The sequence below is a fragment of the Etheostoma spectabile genome, chromosome 6 (genome assembly GCF_008692095.1).
Source record: "Etheostoma spectabile isolate EspeVRDwgs_2016 chromosome 6, UIUC_Espe_1.0, whole genome shotgun sequence".
NCBI lineage: Eukaryota > Metazoa > Chordata > Actinopteri > Perciformes > Percidae > Etheostoma > Etheostoma spectabile.
Window position 1 is genome coordinate 15,753,932 of NC_045738.1, and position 19,560 is coordinate 15,773,491.

The 19,560-nt window shown below is 40.7% G+C and overlaps 2 protein-coding genes across 3 annotated transcripts in view; one reads left to right on the forward strand and one right to left on the reverse strand.

Moving 5' to 3' along the window:
- Nucleotides 1–3,389, forward strand: part of zmp:0000000881 (probable serine/threonine-protein kinase PIX13) — a 25,816-nt gene extending 22,427 nt beyond the window's left edge. Inside the window, exon 8 of the mRNA XM_032518411.1 lies at nt 3,379–3,389. The gene's annotated coding sequence lies outside the window, so the exon portion shown is untranslated. The remainder of the gene's footprint in view (nt 1–3,378) is intronic.
- Nucleotides 1–17,159, reverse strand: part of si:dkey-199f5.8 (beta-1,4-galactosyltransferase 3) — a 21,212-nt gene extending 4,053 nt beyond the window's left edge. The window contains exons 1-2 of one of the 2 annotated variants that reach the window (XM_032518415.1): nt 16,962–17,159; nt 1,637–2,929 (exon numbers count right to left, since the gene is read on the reverse strand). In XM_032518415.1, the coding sequence (XP_032374306.1) occupies nt 1,637–1,910 (274 nt within the window). In that variant the 5' untranslated portion in view covers nt 1,911–2,929; nt 16,962–17,159. Of the gene's footprint in view, nt 1–1,636; nt 2,930–10,532; nt 10,556–16,961 lie in introns of those variants that run through there. The other variant, XM_032518416.1, reaches the window with a different exon arrangement.
- Between the last annotated feature and the right edge of the window lie 2,401 nt (nt 17,160–19,560).

The window sequence follows — 19,560 nt, forward strand, 5'->3', positions numbered from 1 at the left end:
TTTATTGTTCCACTAATAAGCGATTGCGCTGCAGCTGCAAATGCACACCATCAATGTACGTCCACTAGTGCTTGTTTTTTGCAACTGACAGACTCCGATTGTTATAAGTGTCTAACAATAGGAGAGATGGGTAAGTCTCGTTATGAAATCTTGCGAGGTGACTTGTTGCTGAATGGGGTCTTTGAATTTGATGGCCACCCGTTTACTTGTGCCAGAGTATACGGATGAACAGCTACTACAAATATGAAGAGCAGACAAGGAGAAAGGCAGAGGGGCAGCAGGTAGACGAGGGGGAACCTGCTGCTGCAAAGCTCAGGAGACTGTTGGTGTTGCTGTGGGTGTTACCTAATGCCCACAGATGAAGAATTCCTATGTTGTAAGGAGTGGGACCTGTTGCTGCCTGATTTCAGAACACTATATATTTATATACACGTAAAACATCGATATACAGCCCAGCCCTAGTATAATATTTGTAGAATAAATTTGATTTCAAACAATTTCCATACAAAAAAAAAAAAAAAAAATGCCGAAACAAGTGGCCCCAAAGTTGTGACACAACTGCAGATGCACAATCCGAGTTCCCAATGTCCGGTAATCACAAAAAAAAGAAAAAAAAAAATCTTTGGTCATAATGACCGGTGGAAATAAATCCCTCTGCAGAATTTGAATTGTGTTTAAATAGACTACAACGATTTTTATCTTTCGTTCTATTAAAACAATCAACAAATCGGTCTGACGTAAATTAAGCCAAGAAATTGCCAGCGAGGAGTCTGCACCACCTAAAGCCCCTCTCTTAGAAGTCACAAACACACATTGAGATACCATCCCTATGGAGACAGCCCTCCACGGTTACAGAGGATTGACTTTCTCGTCGGCCTGCAAGGTGCATAGGGATTACAATAAAATCAATCCGGAGTGGGTCAAACGGGCCAAGGAGGCCTACGTAATTCCCGTCTCCAGTGTGCCAGCAGAGAGGCTACTCCCTGTAGATGAGGGTCGCCTCAGGGAAGCAATGGGCCTCTGCACTTTGCAAATTGTAGAAAGACACTTGTTTATAATTATTTTGATTTAAGTTGGCACTTTAAAATGGTATGAGTCTTTTAGTATTGTAGTTTGTATTGTACAATTTTAATTCAGATCAGCAAAATCTTATGTGCATTAATTCATTCTTCTGGCCTCTCTGCCTGAAGTAACCTACATTTCAATTAAAAAAAATAGAATAAATCTACATTCCTTGATGATATTAATATTTATATAGGCTGCCTAACAATTGTTTTTACGTGCAATAAACAAAAAATATTTACTGGAATTTTTCCCATTTCACCAATAAAATTAAACTTTTTCTAGCAGCAACACTGCGCAAAACACAATTATTGAAGTGGAGAGGTCAATAACATCACCAACTTTCAAATAAACAAAAAAACAGTTCAATTTAAATCCAGCAAAATTTGCTTTTCAATTAAGTCAATGTTAGTTGACAGAGGGGCCATTTATTTGCAAGGAGAGCCATCAGCTGCTATCAGGTAAGTTTGTACATAAATCAATGTAGTATTTACTCGTGTGAAGGAGAGTGGGTTCTGTAACAAAGTCTAATCAGGTACAATGAAGTGAAACAGAAGCAGGCAAGACCACTCACCTATAAGAGGGGACGTCTTCGGGCAGTAGGGTATGCCATCTCCATGGCTATAAGATTTGGATAGGTGGGAGAGGTTGGCATATACATCCCCTCCAGCGATGCCTGCTGCTGTGTGGTTGCGGCCTGTCATACCAGTGGAGTCAGGCTTGCGGAAGATGCGGATGAAGTAGGAAACCCTCTTCTGGTATCCCTCTCGGGACAGCAGTGCCATGACCACCAGTTGGATGCCCAGGAACATGAACAGGTAGCGCCATTTGGACTGGATACTGACCATGGCGACACTTCTGCCTCACCAAAGCAACAAAAGGTTTGGAGGAGACAGTGCAGAACGTCACGGTCTGGCACAACCTGACTATCAGGTTCTAAAATGGATAATTGTTAACAGTGTATTTGATGGAGCCTGGTGTTGTGGCCCACACACAAAGTCAAATTTACTATGTACCTTTTCTTATATATGGCAACACACATGTGATGGTAGTGTAAGTTAGGTTACATGCACTAATCAGTGGCAATAGGGAGTATAAATATATATAGTGCTAGATAAGTACAAAAATAGACAAAAAGTAACACAAAAAAGGCACTTTTGGTATTCTGCAAGTGAAAAAGACCAAGGAGAAAAATAGAAAAATATTCTAAACCAAGAAAAAAGTTCTTGTCTAATTTTCTCTATTTCACTGCATTCCTTGCTGCAGGCCACTATGAGGAAAATATCTCCAAAGTGGACTGTAGTTCCAATTTGTAATTGGCGTGGGGTGGTAATGCCAGTCCCACATCATGTAGTTTGACACCCATTGAATTCCATCCGTTGCACTGTGAAGCTCATTCTCCTCCAGTCAAATAAATGGCAGAGTCAGCCTCTCTCTCTCTCTCTCACTCTTCCTCCCTTTGTGAGCTTTATGTTGCCTTCTGTTCTCCCTCATGTGCTCTCCTGAGGGAGGCCTCCGCAACAACAACAGCCTCCATGACAAAAGGGAGCATATGCAGGCCCTATACTTTACAGAGGATTACACAGCTTCCATCGACACACTGCCTGACTGGCTGGAGAAACAAGGGGAGTGGACCATGACTAGCGTGGGAGGAGTGGTCAGTGGGTTGTGTGCGTTGAAAGTCAGGCTGAGAGAAAAAGGAATGGGGGAGGCAATGGAGGAATAAGAGAGTGAGCTTTGATTCCAATTGCTATTGTTGCAGAATGATGCAATCCCCAGCTCCGAGACACCTCAAGCAGCTGCCTGGGCCGACAGCCATTAGGCTCACTGGATGGAAAGGATCTGGATCAGTCACTCCAGCACAGCTCTGAAATACAAGACACAGAAGAGGAGAAACTGTTACATTAGCTGACGCCCTCTGGTTCAAACTGTTGACATCAGCAATTTTGTGCTTACAGCAGAATGCTTTCCCACACAAACAATGACTGACTGTGTGCAACACAGGTCCAACAAACGAACCGTGTTTATTTACATGGTGACTCAACAGCACAGTTGGATAGCCTTGATTAATCAGGCCCAGCATGGGCTCCAGTGCAGATGCCTCCCCAAAGAGAGGCCTGCAGCCCAAAGCGGATGGCAGAAGAGAAGCCTTGCACTGCCGTGTGGAAGAAACTTCCTAGTTATAGAGTCAAAGTCAATGGCCCTATTGCTGCAAGCTGCAGCAATGTGGTGTTTGCAGACCTTGCATAACCCCTAACCCTGCTCTTATGCCGTCTGTTGCAGTGTCCTACACATCCTCAGTCACAAATCAATTAGTGCTTGTTAAAGAAGCCAGACTCAGACTCACTAATCCTAATCCCATTCAATGCTACAAGACTGGTAGAGAATGAGAGAGCTGCAGATGCTTCTCACCAATACATAACACCATACATGATTCTACAGATTAGACTTCATTCCCAAAAGTCAAGATTTGTTAAAAGTTGTTAGACCAAATTTCTCACAATGCACTTAAACTCAACAGCCAATGTCAAAGTCATAAAGCCCTATACCATCTAGGGGGTGAAAGAAGGCTTGTTTCTCTCGCATGTCATTTTTTTGGGCTAATGTGTGATAAATAAGATCAGAGTACACGGTTTTAATGCCAGTTAGGTTCATTCCCATTAGTATGGCGTTGACATCTTCAGCCCTTAGGAGCATGTCTCGCTAATTACACAGAGAAAAAACAATGCATTAGTTTGCAGTAGTATTTAAATCAAAAACCGGCTCATTACACTGCTTGTTAAGGGAATGACATGGGAAAAGTGACACTTAAGACAAAATATCGGTGGGAAAAAAAGACAAGAGCTCCGACAAGAGATGGTGGGAGGACGACTGCCTACCCTTAATGTGGCATTGCAAGTGATTGACTTCCACTGCCAGTCTTGATCTTGTGACAAACAACTAAAACACTTTTCCTTCTATATTTCATATCTAGTTTTTAAGACTAGGACAGCAATGTGGCTTTATAAAAAAAAATTATAAAAAAAAAATTTGGAAACTAACTTGGACTCGAAAAGCTGAGTCTAGCAGTGTCATCACATTCCTGTTCCCTCAGTGAAGATGGGAAATAAACCTTAAATTGCAAAACCTATGACAAACACGTGGCCTACTTTATATACTGATGACATCTGACAAACTCATTCTCACTGAACTGTAGTGTCTATGTATTTCTGCATTTCTCTTTGACAGATGACAGCAAGGATTTTCAGTTCAAGGATAATAAAAGGTTTTCCTCTCAAGGGATATGTGGATGAAAAAGAAGAGGAAAGCGTCCGCTTGCTGCAGATGGTTTTCATCTGCATGTGGAACTGTGAGCAGATGGGAGATTGAATCCCTCTCACTTTGCCTGGCCTCTATATTAACCCCATAGATTATAAGTATGGTTTAAAAAGATCATGCCATAAAGACTTAATGCCATAAGACTCTACAACTCAGAGATGTAATCAAGAACAAAAAAAAGCAGCGACCTAGAAAACATGACAAAGACTTACTAACTGGTTCAGGGTCTTTCAAACTCACTAGATAGATATATATATTATTAAACCTCTCAGGTTTTAAAGGACAAAACATGGTTGATAAGATCAATGGGGTGTGCAAGTTTAAGCTGCTAAATTAATGCATTTTGAAAACCCATCCATCCATCTTTGTCCGCTAATCCGGTTTCAGGTAGCGGGGCAGCGGCTCCAGCAAGGGACCCCAAACTTCCTTTTCCCGAGCCACATTAACCAGCTCTGACTGGGGGATCCAGAGGCGTTCCCAGGCCAGGTTGGAGATATAATCCCTCCACCTAGTCCTGGGTCTTCCCCGAGGCCTCCTCCCAGCTGGATGTGCCTGGAACACCTCCCTAGGGAGGCGCCTAGGAGGCATCCTTACCAGATGCCCGAACCACCTCAACTGGCTCCTTTTGATGGGAAGGAGAAGCGGCTCAACTCCGAGCTCCTCGCGGATGACTAAGCTTCTCAACCTCAGACCCCAAGGTATTTGACCTCCTTCACTTGGGGTAAGAACTCATTCCATACATGAGTAGGCACTCCATCGGCCTCAGATTTAGAGGTGCTGATCCTCATTTGAGCTGCTTCATGCTCGGCTACGAACCGATCCAGTGAGTGCTGAAGGCTGATGAAGGCCAATGATGCCATCAGGACCACATCATCTGCAAAGAGCAGCGATGAGATCACCCAACCAACCACTATTTACAGAAGCTCAAAATAGACATTAATATAAACTGTACATTCTGTGGGAATGAAAAAGAAACTTGTGCATTTATTTTGGTAATGGCCTCATACTAAATTATATGTAGTAAACTGTCTAGATACTAAGATGATCTTATTTACCCTGACTTCTCCTTGTGTAGGGAAAAATTTACGTTTTGGTTTCATTAACTATGACACAAATCTCAACTTTATTTAATCATCCCATTTTAATGTTCACCAAATTTTCCAAAAGTCCAAAATTAAACACCTAACTTTATACAGCTGTCCATTCAAATTAAACACTACATTTCTACTGGCAGCACAGTGACTCGCACTTCTGCCTCACAGACATTTTGGGATTCTTGGTTTGAATCCAGGCCGTTATGTATGTATGTGCACACACACACACACACACGCACGCACGCACGCTTTTCCTATTTACACTTTTCCTATTCATAACACAAGAAAAAATAACAGATTACCTTTCAAAACGTATTGAGCTAAATAATAGTTGATCATTTATTCCGTTTTTGTGATCAATGGGAGCCAAAATCATAATCACGATTACAATTTTCATTAATTGCACAGCCCTAAGGTATGCCTTCATAAAAAGGTAAGAAAGGATGAATCTGGTTTGCTATAATGCTTGAGGGCCATAATGTAAGAGAACTTGGCAGCAGGCACCTTCTTTAACAAATATCAAGCACTGACTTATCGTGCATTTAAAAAGAGATCCAGTGACTAGATGTAAACGAATCCTTCTCTGCTAGCTAAAAGGCTGAGGAGTGAACCAAAGAGAGACAGGGACAAAGCACACGAAGAGGAGCTGAAGGGGGAGAGGGAGAGCCGCCAAAAGTCTTGTTACACGATGTTCTTTTGACTTCATTGTCTCTCCTGCACGGATATCCTTCCTATTTGCATTTAGAATTTAAAAAGAGGCAGGTTTGGCATGAAATAACAGCACACATCAGCACACCAAAGAGTGCCTTTTCTGGTCTTGTTCCCAGCACCCCTGCTCTTCTCTCATTTTCTTTTTACCTCACTGTGCAATGTGTGCTTTAAAGAGTGATGGCACATAACTGCCGACAAATGGGACCTTTTCTTTTCTGCCCACGGGGCATTAATACTGCATACATACAGTACATGTTGGCCACATGGATGCTTGCACACACACAAGTGAGATGGCTAGCATGGGGGCTTGAGAGAAAAGCCAACAAGAAAAAAAAAAGGGGATAGGAGTTATATTTAGATCATCTAAGGACTTATAGCTTATGCACTGCTGTTCAAATCCTAAAGGGATAGCATAGCACTCATGCACAGACCCTTGACGGCCTTCTCAGCCCCAGAGGGACATAAATGAGCAGCCAAACCAAGTCACAGTGGGGGTAACCACAGAAGAGATTTAACTAACTAGACATTCTTACTGAGTCTCTTGGCACTAACACTTAAAACCACCTTCACCCCATTCTCTGAACCAGAGCTGTCCAGCAGCAATTATGCACAAAAAATATTTTTAACAGCAGTCATTTATTAAATGTCTTGGGTTGTTTTACAGATATCAGAGCATTAAGTTCCAGGAGCAGCTGTTTCGAGATTTGGCCCATCCATACTTGAATACATGCTACTCAAGTATGGAAGTATGGAAGAATTAGAAATTGGCTGCAACTCATTTCAAAACCAGCATTTCTGCAAGAAACGGAACCAACAGCTATTAAATATTGGCTATTGCTTTCTGAAGTATTTGGATGCATTAGCCAGTGCCTGCCAGATCGAGGCTCTGCATTAGAGGATGAAGCGTTCACATCTGCCCGAGTGTGTCATCAGTTCTATATATCACAACCAACCGATTTATCGTCTGGCAGATATTCGTTTTTTTATGTGTATCAGCAGATGCACGGCTGTTGCATTCACAGCTCTGTGTTGCTAGAGAGACGCTGCAGTTCACATGCAGACCATGCACTGCCCCTCCACCAATAGTAGAGTACTGGAAGCCAGCCCTTCAAGACAACATTCAATTTTAAACTTTCAAATTACCTTTTAACTGTTTGACTTAGCTGACATATTGCCATACACGTTGAAAGCGGAAACACATTGCTCTCTGTGTGCTTGCAACTATGGCTAAGCAAGTGTGTGGGTCCGAATGGAAAATGCAAATGCCTGCTCTATAAAACTGCTTGCCATTGTGTTTAGGGAGTTGCAAATGGCTACGTTGTAGGGTATGCGTAGCTGGGTGGAGTTGGGCAGTGATAGAGCTTTAATGATGAGAGATATGTTTCATATGAGTTTGATTAATTTGTACTAACATTTATCATGTACCAGACATAAGTGCATGGATACAGTTTAGAACAGAAACTTGAATTTGTTGCTTAATGTGCATCTGACATCATTATTTTCCTCTGCTGATTTATGTTCGACAAATCTGCCAGCTTCTTTTACATTTTCGTTTAGACCTACCACTGTGTTGTCTTTGCATACAAGGTGCCATATTAGCCTTAGACATGCTCATTTTATGTAGAAAAATTTAAACCATGGCAGTCTTAAATTACAAATCAAGCACTTTATTTCAGTGGCTACTTTTAGGTTGTAAATAGTTGGTTACTTTTAAAAAATTAAGTATACTACAGTGAGCACTTTATTATGCTGCTTGCATAATACAGTGCACAGTTGCAACGGTGTGCAATAGTGTAATTATGCCGAATTATTTTTAGAATTTATTTTCAGAATTCTAATTATGCTTAAATATTTATTTTCTGTATTTTCAGCACTTTCGTACTGCTTCTACCTTACCGGTTATTACAATGTTGATTTTTTTTTTAAGTTCAATAAATGTTCCTTTTTTAAATTGAGACTTGTAACATTTGTTATCATCGTGTCATTTTTCTGATGTAAATTGAGGGAGCAAAGCAGTATTGGCTCCAACTATCGGCTCAAGAAAATTGGCAGCCTGTATCTGTCATTGGCAAAGGCTGATGTAAAAAAAAAACAAAAAAAAAAAAAATAGAAATCTGTAACTGCACTGAAAAAGAAAAATCCATATCAGTTGATTCCTGATTCTATATGTGCCAGCCTATTCACTTCAAGCTTTTAGAATTATACTTCTGCATGCTATGATGACCTGTTATTCATCGCTCTTAAAATCTTAGACATAACTTACTTTTTTTTTTATAGCAGGACAAAAACAAACATGGACACACATCTACAAATACAATACTAAAAGAGCCATGAAAAAGGATAGTCAAAAGGAGTACTTAATTGTCCACTCCCTTGGGTCTCTCAACAATGACCCACTGGGCAAGGCTGTGCTGCGTTAGGGTTTTGTTACGTCCTCCGCCACGCGCCATACCACACCAGGAGCATTTGTTAACATGCTATTAGAAATTATGTATAGTTATGTTAAAAGTTACTCGTGCAGAAAAATGAAATTCCTATTTCAAATTTCTACACCACCCACGTTATAAGATTTAAACATTGATACAGTTGCATGTATACAGGGCTCAGACTAAAATAACTGCAACTGACTTCACTGATGTACATCTGCTACCAGAGAAAAATTACTCAAACAGTAAAATTACTGGTGCATTCTATAAACTCTACAGGGTGCCCATACTTTTGCAGATGCAATTTTCTTTTGTTTTGTTATTTGAAAGCGTAAGCAAGGGGGGGGGGGGGGGGGGGGATCTAATTTTCTGTGAGCTATACGAATGTCTAATCTGTCATTTGGAGATTTTTTTCCTCCACCTTTTCTTGGCTTCTTTATGCACATTAATACAAATTTTTACCTGGGGTGCCCAAACTTTCAAACCCCACTGTATTATACCAACATTTGCAGCATCCTGAGCTTTTTATTTTTCTCTCTTTTGTCTCTCCTAACTTCATTGAATACAAAAGAAATCACAACTTTTATTGCAGTTTTTTTTACAAAAGCTGCAGCAAAAATCCGACATTTTGGGCCGCAACATTTACAAAACAAAAAATGGCCACAAAATCCTGGAAGACTGATTGCCCGAGCGACAGTGGGAGAGCTGAAGGAAAAGGTCTCACTCTACTAAAAAAATAAAAAAAAAAATAGTAAAAACATCCCGAGCAGAACTGTTGTACAAAGTCTGGAATGAAAGCCATAATATACTAGCCATATAACATAGGCAAGGGAAGGCAGCTTTATTTGTATAGCACATTTCAGCAACATGGCAATTCAAAGTGCTTTACTATATATTCTAATATACTCCCCTGTAACCTTGTCCTCAGTGTACTATCACTGGAAACCATCAACCAACATCTACAGCAAATTGTGAAAACTGATATTGAACATACTAAGAGGCTGATTTGTGGTTTCTGCAATTAGAAATGTGTCCGGCTAACTTGCCAGCTTTATCAATTGTGTCTCCTTTCCCTCAGCCATATAACATAAGCAGTGATTGAACAATGTTAGCATTTCCTCATCTTTGATAACTGAGATAAGGTTTAGGAACAGTAACCTACCTTTAGACTACAGGGTTAAATTCCTCAGGATGGATTTTTTTTAAAAGCACTGATTGAGCTCAGTTATTGGGTAAACATTCAGAGAAACGGCTATACACGCCAAGGACGTTGGCTGTATTCAAACTAGGTATGCTAATTCAGAGGTTTTTTTTCTGACCGATAGCCAAACCTTATTGACTGATCATTAATCATTAACTGATAAGCAGGCAACTGAGTTCCAGTTCACCCATCGGGGAGGCTCTGAAATACTTTCTGCATTTTGTGGACAGCAGTGAGTCTCGATGTTCCGTGCATTGTTGTGGACACATGCCGCCAATTTCCTGGAACCGCTTGTGCAACTGACACAAATTGACACGGGTCCACGTCATGCATGTCTCTAAGTAAGGGTGGTAAAAATAATCGATTCTGATGGCCATTTTATGCTTCTGTGTTGAAACGACGTGTACCCCGCAGACCCCTCCGCGTCTACACCCTACGGTGTAGCCTGACCTGCACCTCTCAAAAAAATTTAGCTACACGTCCCGGCAACGCACGTCTCTCGGCTGTGGCATGGTAGCGTTGCATTTCTCCTACTCATTTCCTGGTTTGCCTCCATAAACAACATGAAATTAACGAAAGGGTTCTCTTTTCCTGCTAAAGATGTCTCACCGTGGTCAGAAAGCACAAGGGGGGGGGGGGAACACCCAGGACCAGGCCAGCTTAGCGCCATCTTTCTCACATCGCATCCCACTGTCTCTCATATCTACACCGTCCCCGTACCTTGTCCCCCCCTCCCCTTCTACCTGCCCGCGCAGTGCTGCTGCACATGAGCTGAGGAGAGCAGAAGGGAGGGGCTGCTCCTCAGTCACAGAACAGAAGGCTGTTTGTCTCTATCCTCCGTTGAAGCCAGACAGCGACTGTACGGAGACAACAACAACAGAATTGAGATGTGGACAACTGACCAATCAGAGCAGATTGGGCTTTTACAGGAGGAATGCTTACATAGACAAGCGCTTCAACAGAGAATCTTAGACAGGTAAATACAGGTGCAGCAGCCATGGGCAGAATGAGAAAAATTTTTAAAAAATGTTAACAAAGCATGTAAACATGTTCTAGTACAAACAGAAATACAAGTATAAACCTGAAAATGCTATGCAATAGATCACATTTAACAAGAATAATACAGCAGACTCAAGATAAAAACGTTATTCTGATTACAAATACGCTAGCAGGCCTTTCCTATCAAGCAACAACCAAGCAAGACCAGGCAATGAAATAATAGCAAACATGCCCTGTGAAAAGCAGTGTCTGCATAACAACGCGTGTTAGCGTCTTTGTCATGGCAACCCATCTTGAGCCTGGACCATTCATTGCGGGTGCAGCTGGTACATGTCTCTATGCCTGTTCCCTTGAGTTTGACTCTGCTGGGACCGACTGCTGGTGAAAAAAAACACGTCATCCTCCTGCTTCCTCCCACTTTTTCTTCTTATCTCTCTGCCTTTGCTTGCTTATACTCTTCACCCGTCCAGCACCCCTCAAACCTTCCCAACCCCGAACCTTCTGAGGAGTCATCGCTGTCTCTACTGATGTCTCCACACACCCTTTCCCTTATTCCCCCATCAATTATTCACCCCTTCCTACCCCCATGGCTCAACCCCGGGCAAAAGTAAAACGCCAAGCACCACTACCAGGATGTCAAAACTCCTTCCCCCCAGACTGATAAGGACTTGTGTGCAAATCTGGCAAGCACTATCTGATATGTGCCGGGCCTTGGCTGCAGGACTAGTGATACTAATGACTCTTTTCAAGACAAGCCCGGGCCCTGTGGATTCAATTCTTCCTCAATTTCTGTTGTGATAGGTAATAGGAAAAGAATGGTGATAAGCACTTAACTGCAAACTTAGCAAATTTAGCATCCTTCCTCGTCACTCACAGCCTGTCCCAAAAAATGAAAACACACTAACACTAGCCTTACTAAACTCGTCTTTGGCAGGAAAATCATTTTAATCAATGATTTTATACTAAGCACAATCTAGATTTTATGTTTTAACTGAAACCTGGTTAGACCATAATAACAGCGCTGCTGTTCTCATCGAGTCAGCTCCCCCTAACTTCAGTTTTATGAGTGAGAATAGAGTGAATAAGAAGGAGGTGGAGTCGCCATTTTGTTTAATGACTCATTCCACTGTACCAAATATGTTATGGAAATTTTGTTTCTTTTGAATATGTTGCTCTTCAATTAGATCTCCCCCTCAAGCTGTTTTCTAAATATCACAGGCCACCTAAATATTCTGCAACCTTCATTGATGCTTCACTGATTGCTGTCTATTATCGCATTAACTTTGATTGTGATCATTGCGGTGATTTAACATTCATGTTACAGCCCCCAGGACAGGGACAAAAGAGCTGTGTTGTGTTTTTGAGACTATGGACTGACTCAGCATGTGACGGAGCCCACCCACAATAAGGGGCACACTCTGGACTTGATTGTCTCCAAAGTCTGAACATTTCCAGTTGTGGTGACTGACGTTGCTCTCTCAGATCATTCCTGTGTTTTCTTTAACGCACTATCTCTGTCCCAAAAGTGTCCAAACAAAGATAATCAGAAAACGGTATTCACTGAACACACAGTGCCACATTTATACGCTTTTCTCCTCCACACCAGCCCTCTCTGGGCCTCAGTCACTGAGCTTGTAGATAATTTCAACTGAAAATTACAAATGTTATTGATGCCATTGCTCCCACTAAGGTCAAGTGTGCTCGGTAGAAAAGATCTCCATGGAGAAATGTCCTACTGGTGAGAACAGAAAAAGAGAGTGTAGGAAAGCTGAACGAAGGTGGCGAAAAAACAATCTCCTGGTCCATTATAACTCCTATAAAGAGAGACTTCGCATTTATAATTTGGAACTGAGGAATGCAAGAAGGTCCTTTTTCTCTGATATTATCTCTAGAAACAATAATAATTCACGTGCTTTGTTTGCTACTGTTGATAGGTTAAACACCCTCCAGTACCAGTAGCATCTGACTTTTATCTACCAAGGCCTGCAATGACTTTGCCTCCTTCTTCAAAGACAAAATTCAAAAGATTAGACAAACAGTCAGTCCTCCATATCAATTTCAGGATATGTGTTTTCACGTGTTCAAGCAAATAGTTCCAATATGAGAATTTCACACGATCACCATCACAACCTGGAGGACTTATTCAACATCTGAAAACCTCGACCTGTTGCCTTGATGTTCTACCAACGGACTTTTCAAAAATGTTTCCAATTGTTTGACTTCTGATCTTCACAGATTGTGAACACATCTCTTCTTTCAGGAATCTTTCCCAGGCCCTGAAAACTGCAGTAATCAAGCCACTCTTAAAAAGAACAACCTAGACAAGTCACTAATGAGCAACTATAGGCCAATATCAACACCTTCCGTTTTTAAGTAAAATCATTGAAAAAGTAGTCTTTCAACACTCAACCATTTCTTGTCACTAAGCAACAGTTTTGATACCTTTCAGTCGTGTTCCGACCACACCACAGCACTGAAACGGCTCTTGTCAAGTCTTTAATGACATCCACCTTAACACAGATAATGGCAAAATTTCAATCTTAGTATTACTTGATCTCAGTGCTGCATTTGACACGGTCGACCACGACATACTACTAGACCGATTGGAAAACTGCGTTGGCCTTTCTGGCTTAGTACTACTGGTTTGAATCCTACCCTAAAGAATAGGGATTACTTTGTTCTATAGGTAATTATGCATCTGAGCGTACAAATATGACGTGCGAGTTCCGCAAGGCTCCATTCTGGGCCTCTTCTGTTTAACACTCACATGCTTCCACTGGCTCAGATTATGGAGAAAAACAAAATAAGTTACCATAGTTATGCGGACGACACACAATTACATAACCTTATCGCCAGGGACTATAGTCCAATACAAAAACTGACTAAGTGCATCGAACAAATTACGGCTGGATGTGCCAGAACTTTCTGAAATTAAATGAAGGAAAAACTGAGGTGGTTGTTTTTGGAGCAAGAAGGAACGATTAAAAGTCTGCGCTCACTTCAAACAACAATGTTAAAAACAACAGACAAAGCCAGAAATCTTGGTGTAGTCATGGACTCAGACCTGAACTTAACAGCCACATTAAGACAATTACAAAGTCAGCCTACTATCACCTTAAGAATATATCAAGGGTTAAAGGACTTATGTGTCAACAGGATTTGGAAAAACTTGTCCATGCCTTTATCTTCAGTAGACTTGACTACTGTAACGGGGTCTTTACAGGTCTCCCTAAAAAATCAATCAGACAGCTGCAGCTGTTCAGAACGCTGCTGCCGAGTCCTCACTAAGACCAAGAGACTGGATCACATCACTCCAGTTTCTGAAGTCTTTACACTGGCTTCCTGTGTCTCAAGAATTGATTTCAAATACTCTTGCTAGTTTATAATCACTTAACGGTTTAGGTCCAAAATATTTGCGGATCTGCTACTACACTATGAACCACCCAGACCTCTCAGGTCATCTGGGACAGGTCTGCTTTCTGTCCCCAGAGTCAGAACTAAACAGGGTGAAGCAGCTTTCAGTTTCTATGCTCCTCATATCTGAATAAACTCCCAAAACCTGTAGATCCGCTGCTACTCTCAGTTCTTTTAAATCAAGGCTGAAGACCTTTCTATTTGATGCTGCCTTTCTTTAAATGACTAATCATTTCTTTAATTTCTTATGCTGCACTGTAAATTTTATTCTTGTGTTTTGTTTCTCTTTGTTTTTAACTGTCTATTCATGTGTTTTACCGGTTTTTAATGCTTGTGATTTTTAACTGTTTTACTTGTGTTTTATCTGTTTCTGATTTTGTGTAAAGCACTTTGAATTGCCTTGTTGCTGAAATTGTGCTATACAAATAAAGCTGCCTTGCCTTGCCTTGCCTTATAGTGTATTGTTCACCGCCAGCTATAACCAACCCACCAGGGATAGCCACTCATCCAATCACAGTACCTTGCAGCAGGTTGCAAACTTAGCAATGGCAACCATTGAGATAAAGAAACCCTACAAAACTGGAGCAATAAGTTACACAATAAAAAAAACAAAAAAAGAGTTGACATTACATGTCCTGTAACATTCAGCCTATTTAAACAAAACAAAACTGCATGGCACTGAGACCAACCAGGCCTAGAGAGATTGCCAACAGTTGTTCCATCGGTATATCTAATGCAGAAAGATAAAGAACAGCTATATCAAATGGAATCGTTTGTTGGTAAATTATGTATATTGTTTTGGTGACTGATGATTAAAAAAAAACACAGTATATCATGTGTAAGATAATAATTGAAAAACTATATAATTATTTACATAAAACATTGTTGATATTACCCTGTCACAGGATTATGTTATCACAACCAGCCTTGATGTTGCAATAACTGCCAGTGGATAGCGCAGAGGGGAACCTTTCATTCTTTGCCTATACTTAAAGTAGAATTCCAGTCAATTTTAACATGTAGGTCTCTTCTTTGTAAAGTTGGAGTGCTGTCAGTATAGACTAAAATGCTGCCTACACCTTGTTAACCTCCCGCTAGACTTAGCACCCAACAAGCTTAAACAGGGCAAGTTTTAAACTTGCTTTTAGCCTCTAAACATGTTCAAAATGTCATTAAAAAGTAAAGTGCTTATTTTGGGAAATATGTTTGTATGTCTTTTCTGTGTTTTAGTCTGTTGACGGTCCTGAAGCACTCCTTGCAGTATCTACACAGGAACTAAACAGAGTTGAATTAGCACAACTTTCATGCATTTCTCTCACATGACATTCACTGCGTTCCCTCAAAAGGAATCACTGCACATGGGTAGGCCCTTTTAATGACATTTTGAAAATGTTTGGAGGCTAAAAACAAGTTTAAAACTTGCCCTGTTTAAGCTTGTAGGGTGCTAACTCTAGCAAGAGGATAACACGGTGTTGGCAGCACCGACTGTTTTTGTTTTTCCCTAGTCTACTAGAGCACTCCAAATTTACAAACAAACCTCCATATTGAAACTGACGGAATTCTCCTTTAAGTAACAAAGACAGGATAAGTACAAATATCATAAGGGGAGATTGTACATAGTTAAATGCACATAAAGCTTACTTAGTAAAACAACAACAAAAACTTAGCAATGGGCCAATATATTTGCATTAAAGCTATTGGTACTCCTTGAGGAAAAGAGTAGTCCTTTCTGCAGTGGTCCTCTCATTCCTCAAGTATTGTACTCAATTAATCTTACAGTTCAGAGGGGGAGGGGTTTCCTTTTGTTCTGCTGAAAAGAGTAGCTATACATGAAAATAAAAAGGAAAGAATAGAGGACATACAACTTGTTTTAACTTTAAGTCAAGTGACTTACGCGACAAAAGTATCATGACAGGGCGCACTGCATGAGGATTTCAACCCCCCTTGATATCTTAACAGCAACATATTTAGTCAACTCATAAGTAACGTTAGTTAGCTATTAATAAAACAGTTGTTTGCCGATTCCAATTACAAAACGTGAGTGTGTCGTGTAGTCATTGTGCGTGTAGCAGTAACATAGTAACTAGATAACTAGCTAGCTAGGTTAACTCATAGATGTATTAAGAGAACGGTTTAACTTGAGAGGCAAGCAAACTTCCAAGGGGTTAGCTAGTTAACTACCTCTACCAAGCTAGCTAAAAGTTGTGCAGACATTTTAGGGAAGTAACGTTAGAGTCAACTGAGCTGACATTAACAAACATTAGCTTTGTCAACGTTGGCTGAGTAACTACGTGATTAGCCATCTAATAACGAACATTTTCAAATTAAAAAACAGAGTAAAGGTGTCTATTGTTTCTGCTAAACTCGTTTAGCTAGCGTTAAACGTTTTGTAACGTTAACGTTACGGGTCTTAGTTTTAAGTTGAATCCTTCACTGTTGTGAGTTACGTGGGCATGTTAACTCAAAACAAGACATAAACACCCACGCTTATAAAACATAGTTAATCCTGTGAACTCAGCAGAGTAAACTGTTCTTCTCAACCAAACTCCAACTACGACTGACCCTCGCCAGCTGTGTCGGCGAAGACGTGCCAAACCATGCCGAGCTAGCAGCTGCGGACGTTAGTTAGTTAGCTGGCTGTCTGTCTGGCTGGCTGGCTAGCTAGCAAGCAGGAACACATACGGCGCTTCTTCGGTTTCTTTTAGCGATATAGCTACTTAACAGTTTTATTCTTACCAGGCGGGCTGCTTTTATCCCTTGGCAGGAGAAGTAGCTAGCGGTTAGCCGTCGATGTCCCCGAGAGTACTTCCCCCCTCCTCCGTATTTCCGATATGTTTTGAAGTTGATGCTGTGTGGTAACCCTGGCGTGTGGTAACGCGCGGTTATATGAGCAGAGTTCCCCCTCCCCTTCAATGGAAACTCCAAACTACATTATGTAGGTTAGCTACCTATATAAAAAAACGTTCGTTCTTAACGCAAACATTTAAATTCGAATGGTAACATTAAAGCTGTCACAAAACCCATCATTCTGGCATCTTAAAAAAAAAATTGAATATTGTGAAAGCAAGATCCGGGTAGATCTCTTAGGTCAGCAGGGACTGGTCAGTAGTAGTGCCCAGAGTTCAATCCAAGTGTGGTGAAAAGGCTTTATCCATTATGATGCCCTGCCACTGCTGGAATCAACTCCCCTGTTGTCACCCAACTGTGATACCATTTTAAAAACTAACTTGAAGACTGTTCTCATTCCCGCAGCCTTTGTCAGTCCTGTTGTAACAATCTAACATGTTTACGGTAACATTGGTAGGTAATGTTTGACCTGTGTTTTTCAGAAACAACTCACGTAAAAAAAATCTGTATTTAAATACATGAACAACACACTGTGAACTCAGTCACATGAAATTGCAAAAGGAGGTGATTTAATAAGGTACGAGCTGTTGTATTGACACTTGAGACTTTAAAAGTGGCGAAAATAAGGACTTTAGTTTGGACTCGTTAGCTAAAATTTAGTTGATATGATATTAGATTTCAAAGCCAAAACATGATCAGTTTGACCTGGTAAATCCCTGACAAAAATGAGACAGCAAGCAGGCCTTGGGTAGCTGTGCCACATAACGTGTATTGTAGTGTAAAGCCTATTACCTAGAATGTGGCTTTTAACCAGAAGAAATATAGAAAATCAACAAACAGAACCCCAACATTTTAATTTCTCCAAAACTAACAAATGTTGACTAAGCACAAAGATATTGCTAGGAACGCTTCATTCAACAATGCATGTTTTTATTGCAGGTTATTATTTTTTAGTTCTATAGTTCTAGCACTTGATTTGTGTATTTATGAATTACTCATTGACTTGACGCTTGCCCTGACTCGTCATTTAAATAAAGCCTCAGGTTATAGAACAGGACAAAAAAAGAAAAGAAAACAAAAAAAAACACTTCATACAGGAGATTACATTTCACAGTTAAGGTAAATAACCATTTACTTGATTATCCAATTTGACTCATTATAATGGTGGAAAGTAACTAAGTACATAGTATTTATATTTTGATGCCATTACTTTTGTTGCTAAAATTTCTGAGAACTTCTTCCACCTCATAAGCATGCAGTAACGTTATATGCAAATGCAAGTTCTGATAAATAAAAGCCAAACAGAAATACTGTGTATTTACATTAAAATGTCAATAAATATGTAAACAATTTATTCAGTGGCTGCCACCACTCTGAATTTGACCATGCCTATGTGTTTTTGATGGGACAGAGTTAGCAAAAATGGCTGACCAACAACATCTGTACGAGTTATTTCATCGCAGGCCCTCGGCAGCTCAAACCAGCATGGATGCTTTAGTGTCAGCCTTGTGGTGGACACTCTTCCCTGGACAGCACTATGGACAAAACCACAGGCTGGATGCAATCTTTCCCAGGATGTCTTACTGGCCAGAAAAAGCAACCCTGCCACTCTGTCCGTACTACTTTGACCAGGTCTCTTACACCCTTCCTACAAGAGACCAAGTGAAATACAAGTGGGTACCACTACTTTGATTTCCACTGTAATTTCAACATCAAGTCATTGGCAATGAGGTTCCCAAACCTTCATGGACCCTACTTTGTAGTTTGGGATTAAACAGCAGGTTACCTTAAAACTTCTGATCAGAATAATGATAATGTTTAGATTATGTCCTTATTTTAAAACTTTAATTTAACGTACTACTCTAAAGTCCGAGCTATGCCGCATAGGGACTTCAGACCTTAACCTGTCCATGTAAATCTATTTCATTGGTGGACAAAGGTCAAATTTGCTGGTGTGCATTTGTTTTACTGAAGCTGGCGCTTAGATGCCATAATGAATGATCTTGCACCCACTTGTGGCCTAAAGGGATTGGTGCAACCTCAGGCTGCCCTTGTTCGACTCATGGGCAAGCTTAAAGCAAGAGCGGCAGAGGGCCACAGAGCAGCATAGAAGACATCATTCAAGCACTAACCGAGAGGCCCAGCGCAGCTCTGCCATCCACTTGAGTCAACTATGTCAACTCCAAGATCGTAACACTGGCTGGAGTATATCCACCAAACAGTATATTCATATGATGTATGGCTACCGCTGCTAGCTTTAGTCTTTGTCTCATAGCTGTTAATAAAATGTCTTCATTACAGATGTGAATATTGAACACTCGTCTGATGTGATACCAGCAGAGGTATTAGAGGTGGGGGGGGAATTATTCACAAATAATCAGGCTAATTCACATTTTATTCACATCAGTGTTAGAAATTAAGGGGGGCAAAGGGCATGAAGAACCCAAGAAATCTCAGAATGCTCCTATAAAATGTGACTGAGGGGCAT